The 15,403-nt window shown below is 34.7% G+C and overlaps 1 protein-coding gene across 1 annotated transcript; it reads right to left on the bottom strand.

Moving 5' to 3' along the window:
- Positions 1 to 3,550: 3,550 nt before the first annotated feature.
- LOC105296885 (olfactory receptor 8G1-like) lies at positions 3,551 to 11,279 on the bottom strand. The gene is made up of 2 exons (XM_011367235.2): positions 10,821 to 11,279; positions 3,551 to 4,502 (listed from the first exon to the last, which is right to left on the bottom strand). Exon 2 carries the CDS (start codon positions 4,484 to 4,486, stop codon positions 3,551 to 3,553), a length of 936 nt encoding a protein of 311 aa, XP_011365537.1. The 5' UTR covers positions 4,487 to 4,502; positions 10,821 to 11,279.
- Between the last annotated feature and the right edge of the window lie 4,124 nt (positions 11,280 to 15,403).

Here is a 15,403-nt window from a genome sequence, read left to right as displayed (position 1 = left end):
GGGGAAAGATGCTAACCTAATTAACTTTGGAAACTAAAAGCAAAGACAAAAACAAAACAAAACAAAATGCACTATACATAAGCATTGTCCTCTACCTGATAAGGGTGATTCCCACAGTGATGTGGGTAGCAATTCTGATACTGCCATACAGGTGCACTGGAACTGAACAATTAAGTAAATGGATGGCAAATGATGGCAGCCAGATTTATTCCTATTTGAGGTGGAGTTTACAGGTAAGCAAGGAGAAGAGGCTAGAATAATCAATGCAGTAATGGAATAAAGTTATAGACAGTATGAACTCGTGTTTAGCTTATTATAGATACAGATGGTTACATATAGAAATATTTATAGTTATGAGTACCTACGCAGGCAAATATATATATATCCTCCCTTATTAGCTGTGAGGGCCTGGAAGTGGTGACACTATGGTAGCAACAAGTACACCTAGTACCCAGATTTTGATTTCTAATACCATTCTTTAATAAAGGAAGCAGGACTCCTTGGAGAAATAGCTGATTCTAGGACTTGCCAGGAAGTGTATAAGATGAGGCTGTGGCATCTAGTAGTAGTGCTAGAAAATCGGAAAGTTACCCTTTAAAAGAGTACACTGATGATTGATGGAGGTTTGTCAAAGGGACACAGGAGCTTCCAATGGTCAGTGCTATAATAATTTTTTTTAAGCGGTATTGAATTATCACTCAAAATATAAAGTAAATATCCATGAGTCTATCTTGATCATATAAATGATTGGAATATATTAATGGGGAAAGAAAAATCTCACAAAGAAGAATTCCAAATAATTTATGTAGATATTCCTTCCTGAACAAGTTGGAACATAACTTCCCAGTCATTAAATAAGGGTTGCATATAGTGATTTCCTTCCAAACAGTACATAAGAGAGGGGGAAAAATATAACTTTTTAGTGAAGAAACAAGGCAAACTCTACCAACCAGGTGAACAAGATTAACATCACAAGTGATGTCATATTGACTGTTGACAGTATGTATCTTTTATATGTTCTAGTGACATAGCATTTTTACCTTTGTGGTCTTCCTTGCAAAAACCCATAGCCACAGTGTAGCAAAAAGAGAAACATAAGAAAATTTTCAATTAAGGGACATTCTACAAAATGCCTAGCTGGTACTCCTCAAAACTCCCAGTCATCAAAAGCAAGGAAAATCTGAGAAATTTCCACAGTTTAGAGGAACCTAAGGAGACATGATGACTAAATGTAATTTGACATCCTGGATGGGGTCATGAAACAGAAAAGGGAACTTAGGTAAAAACTAAGGGATAAATATAGACCTTTGTTAATAATTATGTATCAATAATGATTCATTAGTTGTAACTAATGTAAGATGTTAATAGGGGAAACTACATACAGGTAAGTAGGAACTTTGTTGCTTTATTATTTTAGATAAATTTAAAATTGTTCTAAAAATAAAATAATTTAAAAGTATGAAAATAAATTATGTGCATGCTTAAAGTAGAATATTGTCAATGTGAACTGAGTTTGAACTTGCACAGAACTAACAAAATATGAAGCTGAAATGAGAGAGAATGTGATGGGGATACCACAGGTGTCTGGTAAAACTGTCAATCACTATTATTTGAGTACCTACTCTATGTCCGATTAGAGCTTAAGTTAATTCAGCAGAGGGAGAGTAAAAGAATAAACATTCAGTTAACACAATTACCATAGAGGTAAATGTTAAGAAGAAAAGGAAGCAGTATCTAAGAGCTAGAAGAGATGGATAATATGAAAAGTAGTTTAGTTGGACTTTCAAAGAATTTTCTGAGAAAATGACATTTAAGTTCTTATAGCCTTTGTCAGTGTATTTTTCTGAATCAAATTCTGGCCCATTTTACGTTGGTTATCCAGAGGTATACTGGTAAAACCAAATAAGCCAATAGTTTGGTTTAGCTTAGAGAAATCATTTAACCCAACCTCAAGCAGAAGAAATGGATTCACATTAAGATTTTTGTTGACTTAGATCAAATCTACTTGGTGTGCTTAGTGTACTGTATTAACCATTTTTAGAGTTCCCAGGATATAGCTCTTGAGAGCTGTGATTCATTCTCCTACCCTCCCTCCATCTAAAGATTTAGATGAACTATAAATTTGTTAACTAGAGCACAATGACTAGATAAAGCAGGCTGCATGAAGTGAAAGTCGGGCAGAGAAACTTAATCATTTACACCAAAATATCAAAAACAAAAAATTAAAATAAAAAAAAAAGATGAGTAAAATGTATCTGCTGGAAGCAGTAACCAAGGCTTTATATTTAAATATTTAATAACCCCTTTTCTTAATTCTAAATAGCAGACAATTTCCTGTCTGCCAGCAGAGGTGAAACGATTTTCTGATCTGGGTGTGGTGGCCTAGATGGGGTTGTTTGGGCTCCACACATCACTCTACTACATGATTTGCCACGTTGACCTGTTACGTTTTAAGTCTACTTAAATTGTCTTGAGTATCTAATGTTACATATGTGAATCCAAGAGTGAATTAGACTTGCTTCAGGGAATTCTAGGTTGTCGACAGGATTTAATAATTTGATAAAAGAGATACTCCCCAATTACCACACTATGTTGGGATTTGCCTGGAAGGAACTCAGGAGTAGTATTTCTTAATCTTTGTATAGAAACAACTAGGAATATTAACAATTATTTAAAGATCCTTGAAGAATTCTCCAAACTTACATTTAATTGATTTGTAAAACCAAAAAAGCCTTACATAGTACTTGAAAGGGTTAATGGGCGAAAATTGCATTGGATACATACATTTCATATAAATATCGTAAGGGGAAAATAAATATCAAGAAATTATCAAGGACTTGCTAGTTAACAGACATTCTGCTTCCTGAAAATAAAGCAGTGGAGCATACTCACAGGGGTCTGTCTTACAGAGATTACGGTCCAGTGTGAGTTTGGACAATAAACGGTTACAAACTAAAATAATAAATGTTGAACAGGAGATATTAGATTGGGCACAATAACAGCATATGCATGGGACTGTGACTCATATTTTAAAGTTTTGATTAGGTTTCTCAAGTAAAAAATAGAGGAAATAATTCAGAAAAAGAAGATACGGGGTGACGCATGGTGGGAAAGAGATTTTTCCAGACTATAGATGTCCAAAAGCTAACGAGTGTCATATTGCTATATTTTCTGTTGGTTTTGGCTGCATAGAAGAAGAGAGATTGCCAATCACTCCTAGAAGATGCTTTCATTATGGCCGAGGACTGAGTTTTTATCAATTCTATGGGAAAAAAAAAGAATGAGGTGATGGTGATGGTGATGGTGTAACTGGGTCCACATATCCAGGTCATCCTTAGTATTTCTTCTGATCTGCGTTTCAGTGATACTTAGACATTTCAATGATACCCAGAGAAAAATGGCATAAAAGTTCATAGGAATGGAAATAATGTCAAAAGAGTCCCATTAAATGAGGATATAATTAACAGATGGGCTAAAAGTAAACGTGTCAGTTCATTCAATATAAAAGTCAATGACTTAGACAAATAAATTACCCTTACATTATTTCTGCTCACAAGAATATTTTTCTGTCTAACATTTTCTTCAGGGCAACACTGACATCTTTATTCCTTAGGCTGTAGATCAGGGGATTTAACATGGGCACAACAATAGTATAAAACACAGAGGATACTTTCCATTGGCCCATGGAGCTCACAGATGATGGCTGCAGGTACATGAATGCTGCAGATCCAAAGAAGACAGCAACAGCCAAGATGTGGGAGCTGCGAGTGCTAAAGGCTTTGGACTTGCCTTCAGTGGAACGGATGTGGAGAATGCGGGCAATGATGAAGATGTAGGAGCTAAGGATGATTAGGGTTGGGGCAAGGATGTTAATTGCACTAAAGATTAGAATTAGTAATTCATTGACATAGATACTAGAACAGGAGAGTTTTAATAAGGAAAGAAAATCACAGAAATCATAGTTGATCACATCAAATTTGCAAAAATGAATTCTAAATAGGCAGCCTGTATGAGCAAATGCACAAACCAGGCCTATCATATACACCCCCCAAACCAGAGAGAAACAGGCCCAATGGGACATGATGACATTATAAAGCAAGGGGCTACAGATGGCAACATAGCGGTCATATGCCATTGCAGCCAACATATAACACTCCGAGATAGCAAAAAGAAGGAAGAAATAGAGCTGAGTCATGCATTCAGGGTAGGAGATGGTGTTCTTCTCTGCCACAAAGTTTACCATCATTTTTGGGGTAATGACAGTGGAATGGCAGAGATCAATGAAGGACAGGCTGCTGAGGAAATAGTACATAGGGGTGTGTAGGTGAGAACTGAGCCCTATCAATATGATCATGCCAAGGTTCCCCACCACTGTGGCCACATAGATTCCTAGGAAGAGGAAGAAAAGGGGCAGCTGGAGTTCTGGCTGTTCTGTCAGTCCAGCGAGGGTGAATTCAGTCACTGTGGAATGATTTCCAGGGCCCATATCTTCTCAGCAGGTTCTAAGTTTAAAAAAAAGAAAATGAATGTACTGGTGTGTGTGTGTGTGCTGTGTGCATGTGCGTGAGTGTGTGTGTGTGTGTGTGTGTGTGTGTGTACACGTGTATGTGTGAGTATACGTGAAGGGGAGCATGCTTATGTGGACAACATTAGTTTATCCCTCATCAAAGGGAATTCATAATGCAAGGATCTCTTGAATTGCTTGTGCAACTCTGAGACAACCAATGATTCTGGTTGACCGGAGAAAGAATTACAGACTTCAAGAAACTTATAATTAAGATATTTCATAAATTTTTAAGAGAAAACACCAATTTTTCATTTTAAGTCAGCTAGAAGGAACATTACTACTCTTATTTCTGAGGACTTTTTAAATTCCTTCCATATTCTATATGTATGTATTACTATCACACATGTAAAATGGCACAATATTTTCCTTTTAGTCTGAATAAGTAATATTAGTGTGTGCTTTCCATAATTTATAAGCATAGGATTCTTAAGCCTATGCAAAGGAGTGTATTTATCTGAGCAATTTTCCTTACTAGAATCCCAAGTCAAAACAGCTGAAGGAATGGGTGACTACCAGTATTTTTCAGCCTGGGATTCTGCTGTTGTATCTGTCCTAGCTTCCTTCGCCCAGGCCAACTACCCCAGGAGACAGAAACATAACTGCTTGGCAGGGATCATGCTTCTATTTCAACAGTTTTTCCCAGACCAAGGAACCATTCTCCCTTATTTGGTTCTATAATATAATGGCCTAAGTGTAGGTCATGTATTACACCAGCATGACCAGAGAAGCGTGACCAGAGATGCAATTTGGACTTCACGATTGAAGTGGTAGAGTTCAGAATACTGTTCATATTCCCAAAATATGAGAACAGTTAGTGAAAAGACACCAGGTGTTATTTATGCTGGGTTTTTTTATAATTATATATTTTGCATATGTTCTCTATAGAATTCAAAAATGATGGAGATGTGAATTAGTAGAGCATATGCAAAACAATTAGAAATTTTAAAGTCATGCTAATCTAGAGTGTGACATGTTTTCTTAAAAAATAACAATGTATGTTTAGGTTTGCAAAGAACATGATAGATTCCAGAAAATATAGATTCATATTATTAGTCAACACTCAAGTCGTAATTGGATTAGTGTATTCAGTTTGCGGTACAATATGTGTTATAGAAAAACTGGAAAATTTCAGGAAAATGATCTAGAAATTTCTCATTTGAGAAATGACTGAAATAACAAGAAATTTCAAAGCAAAAATTTCTATGTCACATTGCAATTACCTCAATGTTCAAAATACTGTTTTATTTAAGACGTATTGGCCTTATTGTATGTCTCTAAAAGAGTGAAACAAAACCAGCTGATTGAAACTATGGGGAGAAATATTTGGTTTTACAGCAAAGATGAACATTCCAACGATCAGAAATACCCTGAACTTATGGTCAGAAATGTTTAAACACAGGCTGAATAACAAATCACTAAGCAGATATTATTTAAGGACACAAGCACCAGGCAGGTGGGTGGATTAAATTATCTTTAACATCTCTTCTAGTTTCAATATTTCAATATTCAAGATTTTATAATTCTAATGTCTTAATATTAAGTTAGACAGTTGTGGATGCAAACCTCAACTTAACTCCGTACTTACTATATGACTTAGGTCTAATTACATCCACTCCCCAACCCTTTGTAAAACAGAAATGCTAATATTTGCCTCATGTGAAAATTCAGTTAAATGATGTCAAGGTGCTTAGCACAGTTTCTGGCTTTCATTAGAACTTAATAAATGTCTATGTTGTTTTAATTTTAATCTATTGAGTTTCTCTCTGACATATCTTTTATTTAACCAACATTTTCATTCTGGAGTTTAATATTTTTTTTTCTTATTCTCGCTCCTCTCTACATGAAAACACATGATAATACAGAAATTTGGCATCTTTTACTTTACCTCCTAAAATCATCAATATTTTTTATGATCTCCAAATAAAATTCCAACCATATTCTCTATTATTCAAAGATTTATGTCATCGGGCAATAACAAAAAAATAAAAGGATTTTTTTTTATGTCCCAACAAGTATCATATGATTTAGCTATTTCACAAAAGAGCATTTGGTAAGCTATTTTTTGACTCACCATATTCTCTTAGCTTTTCTCGTATTCTATCCTCTCTATCCTATGGAATCTATGTAGTAGTTAGAGAACTTTAGTTAAGGGCTTTAGTAATGAAAGCTCCAGTTAATGAGACCATTTTTTTTGTGTGTGCCCATAAATACGTTTCTTATGTTTACATTTAGCATGTTCTTAACTCTGTATTAATCATTGAGTTATGACTGGTTTTTCTTCTGTACTAGACTGCAAATTATATAACAGTGTTTAGCATAGTAGCTTCCATACAGCAAGTCTCAATAAATGTTTTTTAAATAAAATTATTGAAAATGTACAGAGATAAGTTAACATAGAGTCAGTATAAGTGAACAAAGCCCTTACACTGCCTGAGATGAAGTGAGTGACAAAGAAGTGCTTACCACAATTTTATTCAGCAGGGGACAGGGAGATGATAAAGAAACCTTTCCTCATCAAGAAGTGTATTAGATGAGAAAAGGCAGAAACATATAAATAACTACATGCATGTCTAAGTGCATTGGGAGGGAACTTAAGTAGCACACTCTAAAAATTTAAAAGTCAAGTACTAGGACTAAGACATACCATTTCTCTTCTCCTAAATTTCAGTGCTATGTATTTTTCACCTCCATTTCTCTGAAAGGAAAAGTAATTCTGATGATCCTAGTGAATAGTTCTGTGCACTAACCTTGCAAGACTCTTCAGTGCTCGAAGGTATCGTAGCCTAAAGTTCTTTGTGGCAATAATTTTAGGCACTGTTTTGATCTCTGATGAAGCCTAGGGCCCTCTGCAAAGGTTGATTAATGTGATATGATGATTTTATACTCTCTTTATTTATGCTAAGAGTATGGTTAAGAACAAATAATGATAATGACCTCCCACTAGAATCTAATCTCACAGTATCAACTCTTGGGAAAAGAGACAATTAGAATTTTCCTTTTCCCCCACTGGCTCTCAGCATTTGATAGTGTCACATAGGCATGATTTATTGTTTTGTTTGTACTATTGATTGAAATAAAGCATGTACTAGATTTTGTTAGAGGTTCAGTAAATTTCTTGTCAAGTTATTTAAAAGTTTAAAATTTCAGGAAATTTTTAAGACATATACTAAAAGAATTTTCTAAAGTGAATTCTCACAAGAGGAAAAAATAAAAATCAGTGGAAACAACCCTCTACATAAGATTTGAAAGATTTTATCTTCATTGACTTCTTCTAACTGTATTTAGGTGTCATGGCATACTCATAAAACAGTAAAATTTGGAATACTTTAATAGGGGATGAATGAAAGCATCTGCTAAATATTGCCATAAACTTATGGGAAGTTCCTAACAAGATGCCTTGTTTTCTAAAGAGAAATATTGAGAAATAATAAACACATATGTGTTATATGAAATTAGTTTGTTTTTTGTTATGTTTTGTTTTGTTTTTTTCACTTCATTTATTTATTTATCTATCTATTTATTTATTTATTTATTTATTATGGTGACATTGGTTAAAGAAATCCAGTAAGTTTCAGGTGTACAATTCAACATATATATATACATATATATGTGTGTGTATATATATGTGTGTGTATATGTATATGTATGTATATATATATACACGCACACACACATATATATATGTATGTGTATATATATATATTGCTTTATGTGTTCACCACCCATAATTAGATTTCTTTCTGTCACCACATATTTGACCCCCTTTACCCCGTCTACCTCCCCGCTCCCCACTACCCTCTGGTAACCACTAGTCTATTGTCCACATCCATAAGTCTCTGTTTCTTTGTCCTATTTGTTTGTTGCTTTTAGGTTTATATCCCACGTATAAGTGATATTATGTTGTTTTCAACTTTTTCTGTCCAGGTTATTTTGCTTAGCATGATTATCTCAGGGTCCATCCATGTTGTTGCAAATGGCAGTATTTCATCTCTTCTTATGGCTGAGTAATATTTCATTGTACATATGTACCACAGCTTCTTGTTTAGAAATAAAATTGTACATGTTTTTATTCAAAATATTTATTGAGTGGTATATCATTTTTGAGATCATAACAATAAAATATTTGTTAATCATATTTACTTTTTCCAGCTTTGAGATATAATTGACATGTAACATTATATAAGCTTCAGTCATACATGTTGATTTGATAATTTATATATTGCAAAATAATTACCACCATAGCATTGGCTAACACTGCCTGCCATCATGTCACATAATTACTTTTTTGTGTGTGTGATAAGAACATTTAAAATCTACTCTCTTTGAAACTTTTAAGTATATAATATTATATATTTTAATTAGTAACTGTAATTGCCATGCTACACAGTTTAGATCCCTAGACTATCTAGTTTAGATCCCTAGAACTTACTCATGTTATAACTGAAGATTTGTACCCTTGAAACAGCATCTCCCCATTTTCCCGGTGACCATCTGATAACCAACATTGTACTCTCTGTTTCTATGAGTTTGACTTTTTTAGATTTTACATAATTGTGAGAGTATACAGTATTTATCTTCCTCTGTTGGACTCATTTTGCTTAGACTAAGGCTGAGTTCTCACAGTCTATCCATGTTATTGCAAATGGCAGGATTTCCTTTTTCCTCATGGCTTAATAATATTCCGATGTGTATACATATCTCACATATTCACATCGCTTAGGTTGTTTCCATATCTGGATAATCATATTTATTTTAAAAATACTTTAAAGTATTATTAGATGGGTCTACAGCCATGTCACCCTGAACAAGCCCGATGTCTGATCTTGGAAGCTAAGCAGAGTCAGGCCTGGTTAGTACTTGGATGGGAGACCACCTAGGAAGACGAGGTGCTATAGGCATAAATAATAATAAATAATAAGGTGATGTTAGATGTGAGACTTTAATTTGTTTTTAAAGGTATTTTTGCATATTGCTTGAAAGGGCAAAAACCTAGAACAGAATCATTTATAAACCCTATAGAAAATGTTGCTCATCAATAATTGTCAAACCTTAGAACAAGAAATATGATACAATGAAAGACAATTGTCGTTCTCAATAATCTGACAATTTTGATAAAAATAATATCTATAATATTCATTAACAGTAAAAAAATACTTGGAAAACATCATTATTATAGTATGGATGATGAACCAGAAGTGTGCCCAATAAAAACCAGAAATGCATATAGAATTAAACAATTCTGTTTGTCATTGAAAGTTGTATCAAATTAAATGGTGTGTGAAATTTAAAAAATGTTGAAGTCCACTCTTATAACTGATGATGTCTGAAAATGCTAATTGTACATGTGAAATTGTTTTCCTTTAGAAATTAATATATGCTTATATCAGAATTAATGAAAGACAAAGTCTGTATGAGAACATTTTTTAAGTTTATCATAGTGCCTAGTGTTAAAATACATTACCATGCTTTTTTCTATTTTTAAAACATTTGATAGCATATATTTTTCTATAAGGGTACCTAATAAATCTTATATTTTTGTTAATTTTTTTCCTCACTCATAGTAGGTCTCCTTCTTCAAGGTGCTTTATCTCTCTTTTGGGTAGTAGAGTTCCATCTCCATTTTGGAATCTACCTGATATCTATTCTAATATTGTAATAACATGTCTTCCACCAGTTCTCAGATCACTAGAGTCAGTGCAGATATTTTATCCTTCTTAACACTTTTTAATGATTATAGTACACAAATGAATGCTTGGAAACACAAAAAAATTTCATACTCATTTCTATCAGCCATCCCTATAAAAAAATTACTAAATTTTTAAAATTATATAATGCCTAAAGTAATCAAATAAAATTTACATACACATAAAAGATAAAACCATACCCTAATGAAAAAATGCATATTGGTATATAATACATACATGTACATGTTATATTTAAACATACGCATATATACATATGCATAAGCACATATATGGATAGATACACACATATACAGATAGATTTTTATAGAATTAAAAAATGAGGTATCAAGAATAAGACTGATTAGTACATGGAAAGCCAAGAAGAAAGTTAGTTCTCTAATTTTCAAAGAGGAATCTTTCATTCATTACAAGTTTCAGTTTTATGGGGTTAAGATAAAGGCGACGTCTCAGTGAGGTGTTAATGCCACGTATCTGAAGGCAAGCTGATGACAAAGCAAACACTGCTTTATACCTATTAGACGAAACATATAGTTTTTGAAAGACTTTACCTAAGTATAAATGTTCATGCCGAGTCAAAGAATCAATGTTTCTGTGCCCTGCCTCTGCTTCAGCATAATAGAGAGAAGCAGACAAGAGCATGGTTTTATATGGAGATGTCCATGCTTGTCTTTTTAATGCAAATCATTGGGGAGGCTTTAAAGTTCAGAGGCATCGAAAACAACACAACCATAACGTGTCATCTAGAAGTGGTTCTAAAACAAAATGAAATATCTGTCACCTCCAAGGCTGAGGAGCTATTTTAGGGAGAGAGATAAAACACATATAGATGCTTCTACCATCAGTTCCATAGTTTTATAGCTCAATTATGAAATAGCACTGCTGTGGCACAGCAACCCTGGGGTGAGGCAGCCCTGGGGAGAGGCCCCTCTCTGTCTAGACAGCTCTACTCTGCTCCAGTCTGCTTCTGTGAGATATCTTTAGCGTTGCCAGGGAAACGCACTGTTCAGTCTTTGGTGGAAAAGGAAAGTCTGCTTGGAGCCAGAGGAGAGCTGACTTATACAGTAAGAAGTCCCTGGCCTTGGTCCCTGATTGGTCTAAAAAGTACTGTCATGAGGTCAGAATAGAGCTGCTCTGATTGGTTGGTGAATATGCTAATAGGGATATAGCTGGGCAGATTCTGTATTGAACAGAAAAAATCTTAGTCCTATTTGTTGGAATATGATTCCAGGAACTCCTTTATAAGGGTTGGCTCAGATGGCAGGAACGTAGTACAAACAGGCAGTTCAGTGCAGGAGGCAGGCAGCTCAGTGCAAGCAGCAGGCAGTTTATTGAAGGCTTCTTTCTAAAGCAAGGCTTGTGTGAGAGGCCCCTGGTTAGCAATAGCTCTTAAGCTCTGTTCATAAATTTGAGCTCATTTAGCCATCAGGAGCCCTTCTCAACAAGACATTTGTTCTTGCAGTCAACAAGTTTCAATTTGGGTACATACATTTCAATGACTAAGTTTTACATAAGTGGAAATAATGTACAGATGAGGTTGGGTTGCCGTACTCCTTGGCGTCAGGGAGTCTGAGAACAGCATCTGGAAACAATTAACCAGTTTAAAGTCTTCAAGACACACTTTTACCAGGATGTAGAAAAAACAGGCACTGCTTTCTATAATCATTTATCTCTCCTGTTGAAACTGTTGAAAAGTATATGTGACTATCCCCACGAAGTGTTCCCCAGTAAGGAATTTGAAAGGCTCAATATTCTCTTCTGGTTACTGATCTTAAAGCAGTTTAAACACCTCTTCTTTCTTAAAGAAAATGCACCTAATTCAATTAACTTGGACATAATTATTTTTAATACCATTGTTCAATATTTAAGTTGTTTCTATTTTTTTCAAATCTTAAGTAATACAGTAGTGAACATTGTTGTGCATAAATACTTATGCAGATTGTTACTTCTTCCAAATTATCAAGTAACTTGTAAACCAAGTTTTCTCTTCTATCGCTGCCCCTCCAAACACAAACACCCTCATGACTTCTAAAGCCAGGGAGAACCTTTAATTCTAAAATTGTAGATATTTCTACGTCCACCAAAGGGTGACAGAGCACAGTTTGCAGAACACAAATACATGAAGGTGCCCAAACTGGAGCAATTTATGTGTAGAGTTAACACTGACTAAACAGACTGCATCACAGATTCCAGATACAACAGAATCCATATTATCTGTAAAGCTAACACATGTTTAAAAGGAGAAAGTGGATTGTAGCTGCCATTCTCAAGCAGGAACAAATAATAAGGAAGAGATTCACGGATGATTTAAAGAGCTAGATGAGAGCCCACATGCCCCAGTCTTTTGAATCACAAGTAAAGAAATAGTAAAGAAATGACGTAAGTGAGTTTCTAATCGTTCCACCCTCTTGGCTTGCAATGAATATTGCACCCACTGATTTACTTTCAGTTTGGTAAGGTAGGTCACAAGTGGGATCGTTGTGACCTTGGACATCCCTCTTTTTGCATTTTGTATTCCATAGATGTGATAAATCAGACTATCTAATACAACCTGGAGACACACAGCTCAATGCAGCCTGCCTTTTGCTCACATTACAGTAACTCAAAACCCAAAAGAAAGGAATCAAATACTATTACTGACATATTGTTCAAAGGGAAGTTTCAAGTCCTCCAGCTCCTAGGGTTGCTAAGAATCAAAACATAAGAAAACATTCTTATGACTAGGGCTTGCAAATTGGTATATATATATCTCAGACCCATTATAATTTTAAAATGTACTATTTAACATACTCTGTATGTTTGTTACTTCTATTTTACCTAAGAACACAATTGTAAATTCAGGAAAACTTATGAATGATTATCATTCTCTAAAATGAGACTTTTGGTTTAGTCATATTGAATATAAGCACATTCCAATGGTGGAGAGAGAGACTGAAAACTATACATATGGACTATGTAGTTACTGAAAGCTATATATACAGAAAAAGAGAGACTAAATGTCATATATTTATGTCAGTCACTATATATACCCCCCTTTCTTAAATTCTAATAATAATTAAACTGACATGGGACTAGGTTAACTAGAGGAAAACCAATTTAATAGGATAATTTTCTCAATTAAATTATTGGGTTTTTTTCCCCTTTGTTTTATCTTTATTGTTTAACTCTTTAACAATCTGATATTCATTTTGGCATATATTGTTTAGCTTTTTTTTCTAAAAATAATCCATTTTCCAAAATTTATAACACTGCTTTCATTACCTTTCTTTTTCATTGGTTTAAGATACTTTTTTAAATGCTAAATTTTAATATTTTTTTTTCTTTTTTAATCTCTTGAAATCCTTTTTAAGTGATTGGTGTGCTGGTTTTCAATTAGTAAATAATTATTCCTGGTTTTAACAGATAATACTTGGGATCTTTTAAAGCATCTTGAGAGCCCAGGAATTCTTAGTTAAAATTTTATTTTCATATTCTGTGAGAGGCCGGACCTCTGGCACTGAAAGTATATTTGTTTTGCAAGGCCAAAGGACATCTGCCCAAGATCAATCAATATACAGTTGCACTCCTAGAGCAGGTAAGAGCTGAGTGTTCACTGCAGTGTCTTTCTAGGACCTGTCCCAGTGAGCATCTAAAGTCTTTGTCTCTTTTTTTCTTTTCACTTCTAGTCTGATATGCCAATCTTTTCTGCAAAGCTGACAAGTTCACAGGAATTTTAGTCCCTCCAGCCCTAGCTCTCAGAACCTTGCTGAACAGGAGAGTCCCAGGAGGGCACCTGAATCGGTGGTGAAGCTCAGAGACATCCCAGCTATATTAGTTTCCTATAGTTGCTGTAACAAATCCCCACAAATGCAGTGGCTTAAAATAATGCTGTTTTATTGACACACAATTCTGGAAGTTACAAGTCCAAAATGAGTCTCACTGTCCTGAAATCAAGGTGTTGGCAGGACTGAGTTCCTTCTCAGGTTTCATTTTCTCTTCTACCTCCCTCTTCCACTTATAAAAATCTTTGTAATTACATTGAACCCACCCAGCTTATCTAGGATAACCTCCTCATCTCAAAGTCAACTGATTAGCAACCTTAACTCACCTGCATCCTATATTCTTTGCCAGTAACGTAACAAACTCACAGGTTCTGGGGATTAGGACAAGAACACATTTGGGGAGCATTATACCGATTACCACACCAACTGGCAGCTTTCTCCACTGCTAACCTAGCAGGTTCCAGCATTAGTCAATTTTTCCTGGACAGTAATGTTGAAACACACTCCCAAGGATCATCAACAACACTCAATAAATCTACCTAAGCAAAGTTCCTGGAATTCATAAGTAAACCCACATAACTCTTTATATCCACCAAGAGTAGGTTACTGAAAATGTCACCTTGGCTGCTCATTCACAATTGAGGGATCTGAAAGTCAATAATTTTATTTACCTGCTCAAAAATATTAGATAAGTCTTTGAAAGTACTCGATTTTTGTTTCAAAAACTGATAGTTAAATATCACTAGAGGTGAAGAAGGGACATGAGAACATAGAGCCTGATAGCATAAGCCTGACTTTCTTGCTTGTTTTGAATCAGACAAGCATTTCTGTTTCATAGGTACATGAAACTGACACCTGAGTATGTTGCCATGACAATTTGTACATGTTGCCATAACAACAGATATCATCCCAGAAAATATATTTTGTAAAAACAAATTAAAAAAAAAAAACTAACAACAAAAATGTCCATTTAACTAATCAAACAAAATCAACAAATTATCTTGACTACCTACTCTGTGACTGGGCCTGCACCAGGCCCTAGGGATTGACTAATTTTTTTAAAAAGAGCTAAATCAATTCTGCTCTTATTCAGCTTTGAGCCGAGCAGAAAGCCTATGTACTAAGCATTTTGCTCAAGAGAGCACAAAGCAATAATCTTTGGTAAGACAGATATGAGTCAAGTCCTTAGGGTCATTCTAAATGCCACATAGGGAGGACAAACAAAAAACTATTTCTAAGGGTATTTAAGTATTGATAAACAGAAAAGGGACCAAAAGTCAGGAGCCAGGCAAAGAAAAAATGGAATGGGAACAGTGTTATAGCAAGTAGAAATGGATCTAGGACGTTTGCCATATGTAGCATTAAATGTCTGC

Source organism: Pteropus vampyrus, unplaced genomic scaffold (assembly GCF_000151845.1).
Source record: "Pteropus vampyrus isolate Shadow unplaced genomic scaffold, Pvam_2.0 Scaffold130, whole genome shotgun sequence".
Taxonomy (NCBI): Eukaryota; Metazoa; Chordata; class Mammalia; order Chiroptera; family Pteropodidae; genus Pteropus; species Pteropus vampyrus.
Note: the sequence above shows the minus strand (reverse complement) of the source record. Positions and strands in the feature narration are given on the sequence as shown.